Below are 21,607 nucleotides of genomic sequence, written 5' to 3'. Positions count from 1 at the left end.
GGATAGAGATGAAGCCCAAAGAGAGAGAGGGAACAACAGTTAAGCAGCCTAAGATATGGATTATTATATGCCAGGGAGTAAGAAAAACAATTAATGGGGCTTAAATAGGGGAAAATATGTTAGCTGTGCTAAAGGTAGCCATGACATGACAGGGTCTGGGTTGTGAAAGGGGTAAAAGACAGAGAAGGTGTTCAGTTTCTGAAATTATTGAAATCAATTTTGAGTCCTCACAGTTGCAGGTTCCCAAAGTGGAAAATGAGATGCTGTTCTTCCACTGCTTACACTGAGCCTCACTTGGGCACTGCAACAGGCTCAAGAGAGAAATGTTGGCCAGGGAGCACGGTAGTGTGTTGAAGTGGCAGCCAACTCGAACCTCTGGATAATTTTTTCTCAGGCATGTAATGGAATATTTCAGAGTACACTGAATAGTATATTGCAATGGGAAAGAAAAATTATAGTTGGGTTTAATTCATGCTTACATTATTACTTTTTCATCTTAGCAGATCGTAACATTTCTCTCCCTTTTCAGTTAAGGAAGTCTTTGAATTGGCTCCTTTGTTTTGATCCAGGTGTTCCTCAAAGCGGTTGCACTGCTTCACATGGAAGGTCTGACATGAGCTTTGCATAGTGAGGAGGAAGGTAAATGGGCAAGTGTTGCATCTTTTGCGATTACATGAGAAGGTAGGGGAGTATTGGGAGTAGAAGAGGAGTGGATCATATAGTTTCTGAGGAACCGGCCCATACAAAATGCCGACAAGGAAGGAGAAGCGATTACGTGCCTGGTGGTGACATCCTGCTGGAGCAGCAAAAATGGTGGCTTACCATCCTTTGGGTGAGGGTGTCCAAAACTAGAAGGCATAGATTTAAGGTGAGAGCGGAAAGATTTAAAAAGGACCTGAGACATAACTTTTTCATGCATAGAGTGGTATGTGTATGGAACGAGCTACTCAAGGAAGTGGTGGAGGCAGGTACAATTACAACATTTAAAAAGCATTTGGATGGTTCTATGAATAGGAAGGATTCAGAGAGATATGGACCAAATGCTGGCAAACAGGACAAAGTCAGATGGGAAGTCTGGTCAGCGTGGATGAAATGGACCAAAGGGTCTGTTTCCAAGCTGTATGACTTTAAATCAAAGAGTCAGAAGGTGAAGAAATTATCTTCACTCAATAAATTAAGGAAGAAAGAAGTAAATACTGGAGTACTACTTTCAAGATCAAGGTCATTTCAAATTTAAACAGGAGTAGAATTCCCTGCATCACCAGAGAATGACTAAGTCCTATTACAAGGTACAGGAGAGGCTGCAAAGCTCAAAATACAAAGACAGAAATCATTGAAACACTAGGTATGGTCCAGAACTAAGAATGCTCATTGTTAAGTGGAAAGGCATGGATGGATCTGAGACTTAGATATGAGGAGAAATTAAGGAAAGAGACAAAAACAGTGATTTCAGTCTGGAGTTCCCAAAATTGTTTAAAGGATTGGGCTAACTGAAAGGAGCACATCTCACATTGCACTCAAAACAATTGCAAAACCCATCTTTCTGATTATACCCAGGAAAGTCCCACATTGATGCTTGAAAACAAGTCAGAGATTAAATAAAGGCAGTGTTCAGCAGAGATTATTTTGCCAGTTACCAGACCTACCTGGTATTCTGGTATGGTGCCTGTTCTAAAATTAATGGAGCTATTGGAATTTGAGTCAGCCTAATTAAGTTGGACAATGCTGTCAAACATGAAATGCAATTATTTAGCATCAGTCGCTAAAAGTTTGGTGAAACTTGTGTTGAGTACCATCTCCACAAAACTGGATGCAAGTAGTGGATCCTGGCAGTGACCAGGACATGAAGAGTCAAAGTTGTTAATGTCCTTCATTACACCAATTCAGCATTACTATTTTAACATTGCAATTTTAACTCTTTGGGATCCTGTCAATACAAAGACATTCCAGAGGACAATGTCAAACACTTTGAAAGGAATGGGAAGGCATGATATGCCATATGAACAATGTTTTAATCCATGGCTTGACAAAAGTGGAACATGGCCAATGCATCAGTGTTCAAAACTTGCAGGCTTAACACTTGATGAGAAGTATGAGTTCTCAAAACCCATAATAATATTTTTAAACTAGATAATGCAAGGAACTAGAATCATGAAAGATCCACAAAAACAAAAAGTCGAAAAAGACATACCAATCCCACAGGAATGTGATCAAATTACAGAGGTTTATGGGAATGGTGAATTAAGTGGCTGTATTTCTCACACACTTAGCTTAAGTCATTAAACTTATGGTTTAATACTGAAACTGATCATAAGCCATTCATAAACTTGTTAATTAGAAAGCAAATCACTCAGATGCTATTAGGATTCAACAATTTTGGTTGAAGCTAATCCAATGCAATGACATCACCAAATATGTGAGCAGAAACATCAAACTACTACTAACATATCAGAGAATGGGTACTAACTGCCCAAGACTGGAAGACATGAAATTCATTGAGAAAGTTTAAGCTTATACTTCCCCAATCATTGTTACTGCGCGAGATGTGGTGAATTGGGTTCTCTCTTTTTAACCCCCTCTCAGTTGATCACAATTTTTTTTAACATGTAGCTTCAATTAAACCTGAGTTAATGGTATCAAAATGAGGGAGCCAATTCAAAGGCTTCCTGAACTTAAAAGGGAGAGAAATGTAATTACCTACTATCATGAAAAAATAATAATTCGACATTAAATACAAGCTAATTACAGATATTGAACTTCTGCTTCAACCAAATGGCCAGACCTGAAAGTCTAAGTGCTTAGTCCAGACAAAGAAGACTTGAGTCATTTGGGGGCTAATCTGTTCTCATAAAACAATTGCTTTGTACGAGGGATCATTCTAATTAAGCTAGTGGTCTCCTCTCTCAATCCTGGAAAACTCCTTAAGTCTTGGCAATGTATTCCACCTCTGTTGAGTGCATGATTGTGTAAGTGCAATACCATGGAAACTGGATGCATAATTAATGGGGTGAATAGCAGGTAGATTAGATTAGATTACTTACAGTGTGGAAACAGGCCCTTCGGCCCAACAAGTTCACACCGAGCCGCCGAAGCGCAACCCGCTCATACCCCTACATTTACCCCTTACCTAACACTATGGGGAATTTAGCATGGCCAGTTCACCTGACCTGCACATCTTTGGACTGTGGGAGGAAACCGGAGCACCCGGAGGAAACCGGAGCACCCAGAGGAAACCCACGCAGACACAGGGAGAATGTGCAAACTCCACACAGTCAGTCGCCTGAGGCGGGAAATGAACCCAGGTCTCTAGCGCTATGAGGCAGCAGTGCTAACCACTGTGCCACCGTGCCGCCCACTGCATGAGAAGAGTTGTCTGGTCTAACAGAGGGAATCGCATACATTAAATCCTAAAAATTAATGCTTTGCCAACATACGAGAAAATTTTGCCCATAGCTTTACAATAAGTTACTTTTATAGAAATGTGTGGCAAAACATTACAAGAAAAGAAAGTAATTGGGCTATTTATCGCAAAGTCAGATTTCTGAAAATAACCAGTTAAAGCAGCATTTAAAATTCAGCATATTCAACTTTATCAGTGGTCACAACTGCTTCTGAATTACTTGTACTTTCAAAGGCATCATTTTTCTATATTTTAAAATATTCTATTTCTTTTAACAAAAGGATTTATAATTTGAGAGCCTTTGGCAGAATAGTTAATGTTCTGTGTGTACAGTTAATATTTTTTCTGATTATTTCTTCAAAGCTGAGCTACTGAGATAAAACATGTGGAAGAAGGCAGACTGTGTGATGTAGTACATGCCATGTTTTACATTCCAGCAGTCTTTTCAAATCTGACAACACATTGACCATGCAGACTCACCTACAAAGCTGAAAGATATCAGATTATGTTGCTGAATGAAGTCAACAAATGGAAAATGTTTTGACTCTTTGAAGACTTTGACATATTCCTTGTCAAACCCCTCTTACATGTACTAAATATCCTAATGTAGTTATTTTGGAATAATCATTGCCAAAAATATCTTTTTTTTCTGTCAAACATTGCTAGAAATTTTGCCAAGCTATATTTTGTGACATTACCATTGGTTCTTCTTTAGTGCAGCTATGGTGAATCAGAAGATTAGATTAGATTAGATTACTAACAGTATGGAACCCGGGTCTCTGGCACTGTGAGGCAGCAGTGCTAACCTTTACTGCAAATGTAATGCAATGTATTGTTAAGTCTTGTATGTTGCAAGTGCCCATAACACTCTCTCTCAAAGGTTTACGTGTAGATAAGAGCAAACTATTATGATTGTTTCAAATGATCACAATTAAGTTAACAAACTAATTCCATTGGATTTTATAGCAGGTGCCATTATTTGGCACATAATAAAACCCCCAGACTTCAGTGAGTAACCAAAACAAACAGTGATTTTTTAAAAATTGTACCGCCACCTTTTTTGAAGGTATGTTGCTTTATGAGCCTATGATTGAGATGATTAAAGAAGATAAACAATCCATGATAACTTGTTGTGACGAACAGCAAACCGTTACAGCAATGATTTTGGAGGATAGGGAAGGCTTTTTAACAGGATGTTGGAATTGTAGGAACAAAAAAAGTTCAATGTGAACCAAGTCTTGTTCAAGTGCAGGATGTCAGAGTGTGGAGCAGCATCAGATTCACAGATTCAAAAAGGAGGGGCCATTGAGTGGAAGTTAAATTGGAAGGGGGTGCGAAACAACGAGCAAATCTTCTCTGAGATAACAGGAGGAGGGCCAAGTGGAATAGGGCACAATAATGTGAAGAACAGAGAAAAGAAAAAAACTAGAACCTGACAGAGAACTTGGAAACACAACCCACAGTAAGCACAAGTATACATGAACAAAAATAAACAAAAGATATTCTTTACGTACTTCAGAAACTTTCTTTTATTATATCATGTATTGCAGAAAGTATAGGTCAGAAAATGAGGCAGCTATAATCCATCCCTAACTTGAACCTGTGTTGATAAGACATCTAAAATAGGTGCTACATTTGTAGGGAGAAATTTACTGAAATGGGGCTTTAAGAGAGGGCCAGGTTCTAGGAACACTAGGAGGGAGGACCTTGGTTGCCCAGGAGCACCACTGAGAGGTTTCAATATACTTGAACTTGAGATATGGAAGAATGTGATTGTAAACTTTTCATCATATTCTGCTGCTGAAGAATATTTCCAGAATCAGCTGAAGTAACAAACTATTTACCATAGCTTCATTTGCCATGAGTCTACAAGACAGGAGGATTATGTCAGATTGCATAACTTTTTGATCTATTGTTAGCATATCACATACTCCAATTTCATTCCCTTATACAACGATATAAACTGAATTACATTACTCTATGAAGTACAACTGGAGAGAGATGGGGTGATTGTTGGGGGTACGACTGGATTTGTCACAGATGAGGAGACAACTATGAGAAGGCTGATGGTCAATGCAAGACTGAGAATGTTGTACTTAAGTGCATGCTGTATTCAAAACAAGGGAAACGAGTTTGTAGCACCTATTGAAATTGGCAGATATAATGTTGTAGATATCACGGGGACTTGGCTGCAAGGGATTCAGGGGTGGGTTGTAAATATCTAAGGATATCCATCCTATTCAAAGGACAAGTAGATGGGCAGAGGGGGCAGGATTCTTTGTTAGTTAAAAGTTAAATTGAGAGCAAGAAGTGATAGAGAGTCAGAAGCTGAATAATCTGTGTTGGTAGAGTTGACGAACCTCAGGAAAAACAGGCTTTCAAGCAGTAGTTGGGATGTGGGGGGAAAAATAAATCAGGAGATAGAAAAAGCATGTAAGAAAGGGACTATTACAATAATCATTGGGGTCTTCAATATGCAGGTGGACAGGGAAAAGCAGGTTGGGAACAGATCTTAAGAAAAGAAATTAATGGAAGAGCTATAAGATGGAACAGCTTGTGGGAGAGCTCACTGGGGGACAGGCAGTTCCGGATTGGTAATATGTAATGAGGCACACTTGATTAGGATGTTTAGGTGAGGGAACCCCTGAGGGTGCTGATCATAATATGATAGAATTCACCCCGCACTATGAGAAAGAGAAACTGGATTCAGATGTAATGGTATTATAATTAACTACCAGGACATGAGGAGGAGCTGGCCAGAGTTGATTGGAAGGGGGGGTATAGCAGAGAAGATGGTAGAACAGCAATGCAGGAGCTTTGAGGGTTAATTCAGGAGGCACGGCAGAAATAAATCCAAGGAAAAAGAAACATACAAAGGGGAGCATACGGTAACTATGGCTGAGTAGGGAAGTCAGGGAGAGCATAAAAGCAAAAGAACAAGCATACAATGTGGTAATGATGAGTGGAAGCCTTTAAAAACTAGCAGAGGATAACCAAAAAAGCAATAAGGTGACATGAGAGTCAAGAGTGTGGTGCCAGAAAAGCACAGCATGTCAGGCAGCATCCAAGGAGCAGGAGAATCAAAGTTTCGGGCAAAAGCCATTCATCAGCAATGAGGCGAAATTGGAGAGTAACCCAACTAGTAAGATAAAAAAAATTGTCAGAGTTCTTTTTCAGAAATCGAAGAGAGAGGCAAGAGTGGACATTGGACCACTTGAAAATGTGGCTGGAGACATTTAAATGGGGAACAAAGAAATGGAGGAACTGAATAGGTACTTGACAGCAGGTTTCACAGTTGAAGACACCAGAACTTCAAGAGGATCAGGAGTTAGAGGAGAATGTTGTGGCCGTCACTTAAGAGAAGGTGCTAAGGGGGATCCAAGATGGCAGCAATCTGATAAGTCTGCTATGCTGGGCTCTCCATCAAAACCCAAGTAAAGGTGGGCCTTCACTCCCCTCCCCTCCCCCCTCTACTAGTCATGCACAAGAAAATTCAAGAAGAGAAAGTAATACAAAATATTGAGAACCTTTTATATTCTGATTCTAATGTTCTGTGAACAAAATGAAGATGAACAAAGGAAAGGAAGCGAGAGGATCGCAGCAAGCAGGACACTCTCCTATAGTGCCGAATGCACCCGCAGTCACTGCCCTGACTCCTGCGGCGGCGCTTTTGAACCCATTGCAGCAGCAGAATCTAGTCTCGGAGTTTGCAAAACTCCAAGAGAAAATCGAATCGGCGCTGGAACCGATCTCTGCCATGAGCACGAGATCGACGTATTGAGGCGGTCAAACAAAGGACCGCAGTATCGGAGACCACAGCAGAGAATTCGGTGGGGCGGATCCAAAAACCGGAACACCAGGTTCGGACCCTGCTGGACCAAGTCAACGACCTCAAGAATCGAGGTCAAAGGAAAAACTTACGGATAATCAGGCTCCCAGAGCATGAAGAAGGTGAGACTCTGGCTAACTTCCTGGAGCAGTGGCTCCCTCAGCTTCTGGGGTTAGGAGTAGAGTTGGGCCGGATATGTGTGGAGTAGGCCCACTGGATTGCGATACTCAGGCCTGGGTTGGATGAGCGACCCCGCCTAGTCCTAGCGTGACTCTAGTGTTATAAAGAGAAACAACTAATAATGGAAGCCAGTATAAGGCTGGGAAAAGACTTACAGGCTCTGGAGTACAAAGGTTCGAAAATTATGTTTTATCAAGACTTCTCTGGGGCTCTAATCAAGAAGAGGAAATCTTTTGATGAAGTCAGGAAGAGATTGAGAGACTTCAATATCCAATATTCTGTGAAGTATCCAGCAGTACTGCTCTTCAACCATGGAGGGTCTCTTTACAATTTTGATCAGCAGAGAACTTTTTACTTGCACTCTTTGAAATAAATGGTCTGGGTCGGGGAAAAAAAAATTATGGACAATGGCATATCCTTTCCTTTCATGGTTGTTGGTCCTACAGGCCTGGCATTGCTTTGATGTAAAATTCCCTTTGTTTTTCTCTTATAATTTTTGTTATTTCTTTGTTTCATCTGGGTGAAGGGTGGTTATTTCTTTTATTGAAGACAAATGGGGTTGATGTATGGAGGGGATGGGGGGCATCCACTTTTAACTCTCGTGTGTAAGTAATAGGTTTTCTTTGTTTCTGTATTGCTTGGGTTTGGGGTGTGGCCGGAGCTGGAAGGAACCAGGATGGTTATAAGGTTTGGGACAAGTGCCTCCCATGGGCAAGGGGGAAAATCTACAGTGATTTGTTGTTTATATGTTTGTTTAATTTGAGAGTAGAGGTTAGTTTTTTAGTTTTGGTAATATCTGTCATGTTAGTTTTTAGATTTTATAAATTTTGTGTTTTCTCCAATTGGCGCACCATGAGTAAGCTTCTTCCTCTCGGAGGGCTCTGGGTGGTCACGATTAGTGGTTCCTTTAGATAGTGCACCTGGAGCATAAAAGAGAACCATTCACAGATCAAAAGAAAGAAGGTGCTCTCAAACCTCAGAAAGGAAAGGATTGACATTGCCCTGTTACAGGAAACACACTTGAATGATAAGGAACATTTGAAGTTACAGCAGGGAGGATTTGGTAGGGTATTCGTCTCTTCTTTCAATTCTAAAAGCCAAGGAGTGGCTATACTAGTACAGACGAATCTCCCATCCCAGATAATAGAACAAATTAAGGATGAGCATAGGAGGTTCATCATCCTCAAGGCCCTAATACATGGGGAAGTGTATAGCATTCTGAATGTCTGTTGCCCCCCCAATGCACCCCTTAAATTCTTGATTGACGCAGTCTCCAAATGACTGGCTCTTGGGGTGCACCATACGACTATAGGAGGAGACTTTAACCGTCTCATGGACCCCGAGATAGACAGTATGGCAAAAGGTCTCTTGGCATCTCCCTCCAATCTAGACAGCTCATGGACTTGTGTGGGGAGTTGGGGCTGGTGGATGTATGGATATGTCTCCACCTAATGGTAGAGATTTTACCTTTTACTCGAACACGCACAAGTGCCACATAAGATATGTTCTTTGTTCCATCAACCTGTCGGGATTCGATGTTATCCTCCTGGATTGAGAACATAGCCATTTCAGACCATGCGGTAGTGTACTTGGGCATAGTGGAATAGACACACGGTGCTGGCGCATGGATCCATTTCTTTTGAAGGATAACAAATTTATAGAGTACTTCACAAGGGAGTTTAGGAATTTCTGGGACATCAACTCGGGTATGGCAAGTCACCCATTGGTGCTTTGGGAGACCACCAAGGTGTATTTAAGGGGTTTTATTATTTCATACTCAGCAACCAGGAAATGGCAGAGAGAAGAGCGGCAATGGTTGGTGGAAGCCCGGCAGAAAGCAGCTAAATCAGCATATTATGATCAACCATCTGTGGTTAAGCTATAATGGGTCATAGCTCTCCAGGCTTCTCTGAAGTCAGTACTTACACAGGCAACAAAGAGGGAGGTCTTCTTTGCAAGGCAAAGGTTATTCAAGCATGGGGATAAGCCAGGTAGATATCTGGCTAGGAATATAAATGCCCCGCATTCCATTGTGTCTATTAGGGAGAGAACTGGTACTATCACTCGTGAGTCGATAAAGATCAATGCCATATTCAGGAAATTCTACACAGAGTTATACCGGATGGAGGGATGTGAGGATGGAGTAGCAAGAATGGAATCCTTGTTTGAGAATCTGGACCCCCCCCCCCCCCCCCCCGGGTATAAATGCAGAACAAGCCTCCCTTTTGAATGCACCCTTAACAATACAAGAGGCTGTAAGGCAGCCTCAAAGTGGCAGAGCACCTGGCCTGGACAGGTTCCCGAGTGAGTTCTACAAGGAGTTCATAAACATGTTGGCCAAGCCAATATTGGGAAAGTACAATCATTCACTTTCGCACTCTCTTAGAGAGGCCAATATCTCTCTTACTCGAAAAAAAGAGAAAGATCCTGAGGACTGTGCCTTGTATAGACCTTTCTCACTGCTGAATGTGGATTTTAAAATCCTGTCTAAAACACTAGCTCTGAGACTGGGGACAGTAGTGCCCACTATCATAAAGGAAGTCCAGATGGTTTTTGTCTAGGGTCGTAGCTCTTTCAAAAATATCAGGAGGGTGTTGAATATAGTGCACGTATGCCAGCAGAGAGCAACTTTGGGCTTGATGGTCTCCTTGGACGTGGAAAAGGCATTTGGTCAAGTGGAATGGCTGTATCATTTTGGTGTCCTGGAATGCTTTGGTCTTGGTCTTGGGGGGACCTTCGCTAGGTGAGTGGCAATGCTATATAACGACTCCAAGGCAGTGGTCCTTACGAGCAGCCTAAAATCAGACAATTTCAGCATCGGGAGAGACAGCCATTGGAGAAAGCTACACAGAAGAATTCTGAAATTGTGGTGCCAAAGGTAGGAATGGGAGAGCACAAAATTACTCTCTATGCTGACTATGTTCTCTTTTTGGCTAACCTGGAAACGTCTGTACCGTGGTTAATTCAAAAGATTAAGTTATTCGGCATTTTCTCGGGAGATAAAATAAATTTTGACAAATTCGGAAGCCATGCCCGTGGAGGGCTTGGTGGGAGTGCCTGACGTGGAGGATGGAACTCAATTTTCTTTCCAGTGGTGACAAGAAGGTTTTCTCTACTTGGGTATTTTTATAACCCTGCGCACCCCCCCCCCCCTCCAAACCACTTCCACCAGCTGTACAGAGTTAACTTTTGTGCAGTTGTTTGATAGGATAAACAGGATGTGCAACATTGGGAAGGGTTACCAATATCATGGTTAGGCCGAATAGTCTTGATTAAAATGAATGTTCTTCCTCGGCTACTATATCCTATGAGAATACTCCCATTCTTGTTGCCCAGATAAGTGCTGTGGAAGCTCAATGGCTGACTTGGGTCCTTCATTTGGTGTTATAGGCGTCCTCTTATTAAATTTACCAAGTTGCAACTCCTACAGGATATGGGGCTGAATCTCCCAAACTTCTTAAGTGATACCAAATAAGTGTCCTATTGTCCTATGTGAGTGAGGATCCGAGGTCGATATGGCTTGATATCAAGGCCGCTTTGGCAAGGTGCCCCCTCCTTAACTTACTGTTTATGGACAGGATGAAATCTGTTGCTGAGCATTATAAAAGCCCGATCATTACAAACACGGTCAAAGCGGGGAGAATGATGCAGCAAGGTGAGGGCAATTTACATAAGACCTCACTGTTCACCCCCTTAATTGGATCCCCATGATTTAGGCCGGGGTCAGTGGATTCAGGCTTTAAAGCATGGGGATCATGGGAGTCTCCTGTTTGGGAGACTTATTTGAGGGAGAGGTCCTGATGTCTTTCGATAAGCTAAATCATAAATATGAGTTACCCAGTAGGAACCGTTATTTTCAGATTAGGGATTATATACAGAGAAGGACCATACTAACTGCTCAGCCCTGTAAGTCTGACATGGAGAGAAGAGTGCTCCGTTGTGCGGGCACTCTCTTTGTCAACACTCTATATCATTGACAGAGAGCGGGCACCTTGAAATATATGAAAAGACTCTATAGAGTCTGGAATCAGGATCTAGGAGTAGAAATTTTGTTTGAAACCTGGGAGGACATATGGGAGAATGTGAACAAAATCTCAACATGCAATGAAGCGCAGGCTATGCAATTGAAGATTCTTCACAGGGCCCATATGGTCCCAGAGCAATTAGCTAAGTTCAAGAAAGGAACAAGTCCAGAGTGTGTTCAGTGTAAAATAAGAACAGGCACCCTGACTCATTGTCTATGGTCGTGTCATAAGATCCATAGGTACTGGGGTACCATAGCTACTGAATTGGAGGGGATCCTGAGAATTGAAGTTAGGACGGATCCAGTATCCCTTCTTTTGGGACTGCCAAATCTGCCTTCACTAGATGAACACAGGAAGAGATTATTCAACATTCTCACATATTGTGCAAGGAAGAGCATTTTAATGAACTGGATCTCAGAAAACCCCTCAGGTCTCATGGAATGGCAGACGTGTGATGGAGCATGTCCCCCAAGATTATCTTATGAATGTGGTACACCCGAAAACGGAGCTTTTTATAAGATGTGGCAGCCCTTTTTAAATTATTTGACATGGACCTGTCAGCCATATTGACCAGGGCCTTTATATAGCCTTGAGGGCTGGGTTTGGCAGTCCAGAGATCCTGGGGGGGAGGAATTCTGCATAAGTTTGTTTTGGGACAACAACTTTTCATATTCTGCATTAATGATCTAGTCAAAGGAACTGAGAATGTTGTTGCTAAGTTTGCAGATGAAACAAAGATAGGTGAAAGGAACAGTAGTGCTGAGGAAGCACGGAGGTTGCAGGTTAGGAGCGTCGACAAAGAAGTGACAGATGAAACACCGTGTGGGAACGTATGAGATTATGCACTTTGTATGAGAATGTATGAGATTATGCACTTGGGTCGGAAGAATGGAGGCATAGTTTATTTTCTAAATGGGGAAAGGCTTCAGAAATGTGAAGCGCAAAGAGATTTGGAGTCCTAGTTCAGGATTTTCTTAAAGTTAACTTGCAGGTTCCGTTGGCATTTAGGAAGACAAATGCAGTGTTAACATTCATTTCAAGAGGACTAGAATACAAAAGCAGAGATGTACTGCTGAGGCTGTATAAGGCTCTGGTTAGATCACATTTGGAATATAGTGATCAGTTCGGGCCATGTATCTCAGGAAGGATGTGTGGGATTGGAGAGGATCCAGAGGTTTACAAGAATGATCCTGGGGATGAAGGGCTTATCATACAAGGAGCAGTTGAAGACTTTGATTCTATACTCAGTGGAGTTTAGAAGGGTGAGGAGGGATCTGATTGGAACTTAGAATACTGAGAGACATAGATAAAGTGAACATGGAGAAGATGTTTCCACTAACCGGAGAGACTAGGACCCGAGTACACAGCCTCAGACTGAAGGGACACCCTAGAGAACTGAGATGAAGAGAACTTCTTTCAGCCAGAGGATGGTTAATCTATGGAATTTATTGCTTTAGAGGCCTGTGGAGGTCAAGTCATTGAGTGTTTCTACGACAGAGAAAGGGAAAGATAGTTTTTGATTGGTATGGGAATCAAAAAAATAGGTTTGAGAAATATATCAGTCATTATAAAATGGCAGAGCATTTGATAGCTGAATTATGCTTCTCCATCTTATGATCTTAGACCATAGGAGCAGAATTAGACCTTTCAATGTATCGAGCTTGTTCTGCCATTCAGTCATTGAGGCAATAAGTTCCACAGAGTCACCACCCTCTGGCTGAAGAAATTCCTGAAGACCATTCTTATCGCCTGTGCTCAAAATGTTTTCAATGCATGATTTTGTTGGTTTATTTTCAATTTTTAAAAGTTTGGTAGGTTTTTCTTTCCATCCTGTTTTGACCGTTTTCAAAACTTTGTTGAAGTTTTTCAACATAAAAAAAATTAATCATTCTCATTTAATGCTGGGATATTTTGAAACAAATCATTCATGGATAATGTAAGTCTAAGAGTTAGAACAGAGCTGAAAATGTGTTGCTGGAAAAGCGCAGCAGGTCAGGCAGCATCCAGGGAACAGGAGAATCAACGTTTCGGGCATAAGCCCTTCTTCAGGAACCTGAAGAAGGGCTTATGCCCGAAACGTCGATTCTCCTGTTCCCTGGATGCTGCCTGACCTGCTGCGCTTTTCCAGCAACACATTTTCAGCTCTGATCTCCAGCATCTGCAGACCTCACTTTCTCCTCTCAGAGTTAGAACAATGCATTTTCTTCCAAGGGGGTAGGATAGAATTCAGTCAAGAGTGTCAGAGAGAAGCAATCGCTGAAGCTGTTCCAATTACCTTTAACAATTTGGCAACCTTGTGCTGAGCATGAATTCACAATACATAATCAGTCACTAATTAACAGTCTTACTCAGCCCATTAGGCTAACATAAGTGAGGTATAAATTTCAGGGTGAAAGCTCTCGCATGTCACTGGTATAGCACACTGAAGAAAATTGAGCTTGAAACCAGTTGTGACCATGAATTCAGAACATTGAAAATCCACTTTCCACTAATTGGTGGTGTTACATAGAAATCATTAAAACTTTACTTATATTGAACATAGTGGTGTTAGTGAGCCTGAGGAACACTGTTTGTACTTTATTGCACCAGATACAACAGATCTGGAGAGTGTTTGATATGCCTGTGCACAAATAGTTTTCTTCAGAGTTCACTATTGTTTATTGTTCCTGGTTTACAGATTGAAGAGAGCTTAATCTAAATATCTATGGGGTTGATAATAGTGTGAAGAAATAGAAAAAGAAATAAGGTGCATAAAGAAGTACGTGTTGGTAGGTATGAGAAAAGGGTATAGATGTAGTGTGAGGGTTGACCCTAACTGTAACCCTTTTTTAAATAGAAGATCATGAAGCACTACAAAAAACAGAAAGGCAAGTTTTGAATGCATGTCTGTAAACACAATGTGTAATGAGTGAGGCAGTTGAGCTACTACAACTGCCATAAGATACATGAGAACATGATGTAGTGACAATGAGGGAAACATTGGGTAGAATTTTTAGTCACTGTTTTGTCAAGTAAGATTTAGCTGAGATTGGGTGAGAATCTACAAGGGTACAATCTTCATTTTTTAATTAATCAAGGGACATGGGCATTATTGACTGGCTAACATATATTGCCTGTCCCCAGTTGCCCTTGAGAAGGTGATGGTGTGCTGCCTGCTTGAACTACTGCAGTATATCTCCTGTACTCTGGAGCTCATGTGCTGTCAGTAGACCCACAATACCTTAAGGGAAGAAATTCCAGGATTCTGACTTGGTGACAGTGAAGCAATATATTTCTAAGTCAGGATGGTGAGAGGCTTGGAGGGAAACTCACACCAGGTGGTGATCTTCCCATGTATCTGTTGCTCTTCCAGATGGAAATGATTGTGCATTTGGAAGGTGTTGTCTAATTGATGTTAAACATGCAGGAGTGCCAGTTCCCCAGCTGGGGGGGGGACACAGTACGTGGGTCCTAGCAGGAGGTTTCCTTATTCATGTTTAACCTGAAGCCAGGGCAATTCCCTCCCATATGTATACTACTGTGCCAGGTCTGTCCTGCAGGTGGGACAGGACATGTTCAGAGATACTGATAGTGTGCCTGGGATATTGTCTATATGATTCCATGAATATGACTGTGGGCTTTTGCCCGAAACGTAGATTCTCCTGCTCCTCTGGTGCTGCCTGACCTGCTGTGCTTTTTCAGCACCACACTCTCGACTATTGCTTGACTAGTCAGCTCTCTCAGTTTTGGTACTAGCCCCCAGATGATAGTAGGGAGAACTGCATAATCGACAGAAGTTGCATTCAAAACCTGCCTTTGTATTCTTTGCAGTGCTTCACGATTTTCTATTTAAAATAAGGTTAGCATTAGGGTCAACCCTCCCACTCCAGTATTTCGTTCTCTCATGCCTACCAACACTTACTTCTTTATGCACCTTATTCCTTTTTCTACTTCTTTACACTATTACCAACCCTGCAGACATCTAGATTAAATCCTCTTCAATCTGTATACCAGTTCTGAGGAAGGGCCACCGGATCCAAAACGTTAACTATGATTTCTCTTGACAGTTGCTGCCAGACCTGCTGAGCTTTTGCAGCAACTTCTGATTTTGTGTACAGTCGACAGGGCTGTTTTTACCATTGTGATTTCTTGGTGCTAAATTCATGCTGGGTAGTATGTCTGGTTTCATTTTCTTGTTGAGATTTTGTAATGATTGATACAACTGAGTGGACTTTTAAGCCATTTCAGAGGGCAGTTGAGACTCAACCACATTGCTCTGGTTGGAGTCACACCTAGGCCAGACCAGGTGAGGCTGGCAGATTTCCTTCCCAGGAAGACATTCCCTGAGCCAGATGGGTCTTCTGACAATCGATGATGGCTTCATAGTCATCAGCAGATTCTTAATTAAGATATTTACGTTGAATTCAAATTCTACCGTCTGCTGTAGTGGGAGTTAAACCCAGGTCCCCAAACATTAGCTCAGTTTCGAGATTAATACTGTAACAATAATATCAGTGGACCATCACCTCCCCGAATGCTAAGAGAAATGGGGGACTAAGTCTGTAGAAAAATCACTAGAAATGTGTAAGCACTATAGAGTGGTAGTACTGGCATATTACCATTGTTAATCCCCCAATATTAAATCCCTAAAGTTTACCATTTACTGGAAACTGAACTTGGCCAGACATATAAACACCATTCCTATGAAAGCAGCTTAGAGACTGGGAATTTGAGATGAAAAACTCTCCTCATCATTCCTCAAAGCATGTACATTATTTATGCAGCATAAAGCCAAGAGTGTGATAGAATACTTTCCAGAAATAGTACTGAAGACTTGCACTCCATAACTTTCTCTGCTCCTAGCCAAGCTGTTCCAATGTGGTAACAATACTGGCATCCAACTGACATAGTCCAAAATTGCCCAACTACATCCTGAGAACAAAAAAAGGACAAATCCAACCCAGACAATTAGTATCCAAGGGTTTGTACTTTTGATCATCTGTACGTGATGGAAGATGTCATCAACACAGCTATCAAACAGTACTTGCACAGCAATAAACTGCACATTTAGGCCCAATTTGGACTCCACCATGGTCTCTCGCTTACTTACCTCATTACAACATTAGTTCAAACTTGGACAAATGAGCTGAATTCCAGAGATGAGAGTGACCGCCTCTGATGTCAAGGTCACTTTTGACTGAGTGTAGTATCAGTGAGCCCTAGCGAGTCAGTGGGAATCCAGGGAAACCTCTCTGTTGGTTAAGTTAATACTAAGAACAAAGAAAGATGGTTGTAGTCATTGGAAGCCAGTCATCTCAACCCCAGGAGTTTGTCTGGGTAGTGTCCTGGGCCAACAATCTTCAGCTGCTTCATCAATGACCTTCCCTCAATCGCAAGTTAAGAAGTGGGGATGTTCACCAATGATTTCTTAATATTCAGCACAATGTGTAACTCCTCAGTACTATGGCAATCCATGTTCAAATGCAGCAAGATCTGGACAATATTCATGCTTTAGCTGACAATTGGCAAATAACATTCATGTCACACAAATGCCCAGCAATGATTGTCTCCAGGGAGAGAATCTAACCATTGCTCCTTGACATTTAGTGGCGTTATTATAACTTAATCCCCTATCAACCCCCGGAGGTTACCATTGACCAGAAACTTAATGGATTAGCCATATAAATAGTGGATGCAAGAGCAGATTCTGCAGCAAATACCTCGCCTTCTGATTCCCAAAAGTGTGTACACTATCTACAAGCTATAAGTCACAAGTATGATGAAATATTAGCGAATTTGGAGAAGATTTGTAGCTCAGGTTGAGGTTCTGGATATAAGTTTGCTCACTGAGGTGGAAGGGTCATTTTCGGATGTTTCATCACCATACTAGGTAACATCATCAGTGAGCCTCCATCAATTTCTCAGTAACAAACCCAAACAAGCTGACAAAACACACCCAGATACCCTAGCCAGTCTCCCCTACATCAAAGACATTTCAGAAATTACAGCCAGCCTACTCAGATGCCTTGGCATCACGTTAGCCCACCAACATACTAAAAGAGCAGCTGATGAGCTTAAAAGACTCTATACAGACAACAAGCAAAATTAATGCCATTTACAAAATACCTTGCAAGACCTGCGACAAACACTACATTGGATAACTAGCTGCCAGGATACGTAAACATCAACTAGCCACAAAAAGACATGACCCACTAATATTAGTATCTTAAATATAGATGAGGAAGGACACCACTTTGACTGGGACAATATATCCATCTGAGGACAAGCCAGAGAAAAGGACAAGAATTCATAGAAGCATGACATTCCAACCGGGACTCTATCAACAAATACATCAATCTGGACCCCATCTATTACTCTCTGAGAAAAAGAACAGAAAATGGCATCACAGGAAATTACATCACCAACCCAAGGAAACCTAAACACATAAATATAAAGCAGGCCGTAACACCAGTGCTTCACCAGAGGCTTACTGATGATGTTACCTAGTACAGTGATGAAATGTCTGAAAATGAGCCTTCCAGATCAGCGAGCAAACTTACATCCATGATGAAATATTTTCTACTTACCTGGATGCGAGCAGCTTATGCAACACTTGAGAAGTTTGACACCATTCAGAACAAAGCAACACACTTGTTTGGCAACAATCCACAAATATTCATATCCTCCACTACTGCTCAGTAGTAGCAGTGTACAACATGTACAACATGCACTGATAAATTAATCAAGGTTCCAACAGCATCTTCCAACCGACAACTGTCTAGAAGGACAAAGGCATCTATAGTTTCATGGAAGCACTACCACCTGCAAGTTCCCCTCTAAGCTCCTCACCAATCTAACTTGGAACTATATCACTGTTACTTCAATTTCACCGAGTGAAAATCCTGGAACTCCCTTCGTAATGGCATTTGGGTCTAACTATATCAGATGGACTACAGCAATTCAAGAAGCTACTCAACATGACCTTGTCAAGGACACTTAGGAATGGGCAATAAATGCAGCCAGCGATGTCAATGCCTCATGAATGAATAAAAGCAAAGTAGAAATACTGTTAGGAGGCTAAGTCTAACACTAAGAGTAACTTCTGTGTTCTTGCAGATAAATTATCAGTATTATTCGAATTAGCAAGATGGTTCAAAAACATATTGATTGGCAAAGACATTGACTTTTGCAGTTCAATGCCAATATACTGTATTCCTGCTGCATTGTTTTGTAGAAGTTCCTAGATTCTCTAAAAATTTGTTTGCCCCATTCTTGTATCATTAACGTGAAATTATTTCATGTAACTCTTTGTGCCATAATATGGCTGTAGGTCTCGAGTCTACTTGAATAATGTTAGAATGGATCTCCTTTTAAAAAAACAATGAAGGTGAAAATTATGCTTATATGTAAACTTAAAAGATCCTTCAATCACTGACAAGCAAACCAAAGATTAAAGTAAAATTTGAAACTAAGATAATGTAAATCTTTCCTGATAAAGTTGTGATTTTTTTCTGTGAAAAATTGATGTGAATTGGACTGAAAAATATTCATTTAATGCTAAAAAAAAGGAGTGTCAGATCTTTGAATTTAACAAGTGGAGACTGTGGTACAATTCAAATGATACTTACCTACTTGACTTAGTAAACTAAACCTTGTTAAGCAGATCACTTACATACTGGTTAATTCAATTCATGAATTGCATCATCATTTTCGGAGATACCAAACTGCACTGTGAATTGAAATGAAATGAATTATTTTATTGACTGACTGGAGTTGTTTCAGTTTGGATTGGAGGTGGCAAGGCAACAGTTGCTTATACAATCAGAAGTTAGAACCTCATAAGAACTAAATGGCAACGCTGCATTGTATTTAATTGACTTTTATTTCTTTGAAACCTATCACAGTTGTGCAATTAGTGACCATTCCTAGTCATATAGAAGGCACCAAGTGAAGCATTTTCTCAGAATGGATAATTGAAATGAAATTCCTCTTTTGACAACTGCTAACACATTTTGACTCTTGAAATCACAATTTTGATTTTGTGGATTTCCAAGATTTTGCAAGTGGTTAATTGTTGAAGAAAGCAATTTTTTCCTGTTTTTGTCAAAAGGAATTTCATGCTTCATGTTATTTAACCTTATGGGAACAATACTTGTACACATCTATTGTTATTTATTATTCATCTATTATTTTCCAAACTGCACGCCAAAAGTACCAGAGACACATCGAAAAGAAGCTGGCTGAATTTCCCAGTGCTTCACTGGATTGCCAAAAAGGCTGATTCCACTATAGAACGTCATCTTATTGCTTGATTCCTTTGGGCAGAAATCATCCACGTCAATTTTGCTAATATTATTATTATGAAGATAAAGTACCTGTTTAAAAAAAAATAAAAAGCTGAAAATTCTGTAATTGAATATTGTGAAAAAGTTGACATTGGTATTTCACATTTGTTTAGTTTGGGATGATTTTCATAAAGTGCAGTCTTGGTTGATTACTAGCAAGGAAAATATATTCTTAGATGAAAGAACAAGGTTACAACTTAGAACCTTCAGGGCACATGGTGGCTCTGTGGCTAGCACTGCTGCCTCACAGCACTAGTTACCCAGGTTTGATTCCCGCCTTGGGCAACTGTCTGTGTGGAGTTTGCACATTCTCCCCGTGTCTGCATGCGTTTCCTCCGGGTGGTCCGGTTTCCTCCCACAATCCAAAAATGTGCAGGTCAGGTGAATTGGCCATGCTAAATTGCCCATAGTGTTAGGTACATTAGTCAGGGGTAAATGTAAGGGTAAGGGAATGGGTCTGGGTGGATTGCTCTTTGAAGGCCTGTTTCCATTCTGTAGGGAATCTAATCTGAGCAGAAGTCTTTTGTATCAATATTGCAGTTGTGAACTTTCTGGGTTAATCTCAAGCCTATCAAAGACTTTTATCTCTGTTTCCTTCTCATACATCTTTCTCATAACACAAAAAGTAGGAGTAGGCAATTCAGCCTCTCAAGCTTGGTCCACCTTTTAACATGATCATGACTAATCTTAGCTCAGCAGGCAGTCAGTGTAGGAGTCCTCTGCAGCTGTCTTCCTGTCAAAGAAGTATTCTGTTTCGGATACAGATGAGGGGAATGGCCCATCAGGTGACAGCAGCAGCAGCAATCCGTGCAGAGGCACTAGGGCTTGGCTCTGCTGTATAGAGGGGAAAGACACAAGATAGAAGAGCAATAGTAATTGGAGATTCAGTACTCAAGGCACAGATAGGCACTCCTATGGCCACAAGAGGGACTTCAGGATGGTATGTTGCCTCCCTGGTACCAGGGTCATGGATGTCTCTAAGTAGGTACAGGGCAACCTGAAGTGAGAAGGTCTGCAGACAGAAGCTATTGTCCATACTGACACAAATGACACAGGTACGAGGAGTGACAAGGTCCTGCAATGACAATTGAGGGAGTTTGGTACTAAACTAAAAAGCCAGACCTCTAGAGTAGTAATTTCAGGATTACTCCCCGTGTCACGTGCTACTGAGGCTAGGAACAGAGGCAAAGTACAATTGAACACGTGGCTAAAGGTCTGGTGTAGGGGGAGGGCCTGAAATATATAGATCATTGGGATGTCTTCCAGGCAAGGTGGGACCTGTACACGAAGGACAGGTTGTACCTAAACTGGAGGGACACTAGTATCCTGGCAGGGAGATTCTATAGTGCCATTTGGGAGGGTTTAACTGGTGTGGCAGGGGGTTGGGATCCAGAGCAGCAGGTCAGTAAGTATGGAGATTAGGGAAGCTCTTGATTCAAAGGCAAATATAGCTAAGAGGAATAGCAACCCGGAAGAGGTTGCTGAGCGCAGCGGAACAGGATGCTTGAACTGTGTTTGCTTTGATGCAAGAAATATAACAGATAAGAAGAATGAATTTAGAACCTGGATTAATGCATGCAATTATGTTGTTGCTATTACATAGTCAAGGTTGAAAGAGGAACAGCATTCGCAGCGTAACGTTCCAGGATATCGATGTTTTTTGATGAGACAGAGGAGGAAGCAAAAGAAGTGGGGACTGGCACTACTGATTAGGAAGCATATTACAGCGATGTTGAGAGAGGACACCCTGGAGGGATCTTGCCCCAAGGCATTATGGTTGGAGCTCAGGAATAGGAAGGATGCAATCACAATGCTGGGATTGTACTGCAAACCTCCTAGCTGCTAGTGG

At 41.3% G+C, this 21,607-nt stretch overlaps 2 protein-coding genes across 7 annotated transcripts in view; one reads left to right on the top strand and one right to left on the bottom strand.

Annotated features, from left to right (window-relative positions):
• cenpp (centromere protein P) overlaps positions 1 to 21,607 on the top strand; it is a 348,725-nt gene that overhangs the window by 177,001 nt on the left and 150,117 nt on the right. The gene's annotated exons all lie outside the window — the stretch shown is intronic.
• aspn (asporin (LRR class 1)) overlaps positions 19,330 to 21,607 on the bottom strand; it is a 41,047-nt gene continuing 38,769 nt past the window's right edge. Inside the window, exon 8 of one of the 2 annotated variants that reach the window (XM_087994219.1) lies at positions 19,330 to 19,788. In XM_087994219.1, coding sequence (XP_087850345.1) covers positions 19,600 to 19,788 — 189 coding nt within the window. In that variant the 3' untranslated portion in view covers positions 19,330 to 19,599. Of the gene's footprint in view, positions 19,789 to 20,315; positions 20,593 to 21,607 lie in introns of those variants that run through there. The other variant, XM_087994220.1, reaches the window with a different exon arrangement.

This window comes from Chiloscyllium plagiosum, unplaced genomic scaffold, assembly GCF_037043375.1.
Source record: "Chiloscyllium plagiosum isolate Xiang-an unplaced genomic scaffold, Cpla_swu_hap1 HiC_scaffold_14, whole genome shotgun sequence".
Lineage (NCBI taxonomy): Eukaryota > Metazoa > Chordata > Chondrichthyes > Orectolobiformes > Hemiscylliidae > Chiloscyllium > Chiloscyllium plagiosum.
Note: the sequence above shows the minus strand (reverse complement) of the source record. Positions and strands in the feature narration are given on the sequence as shown.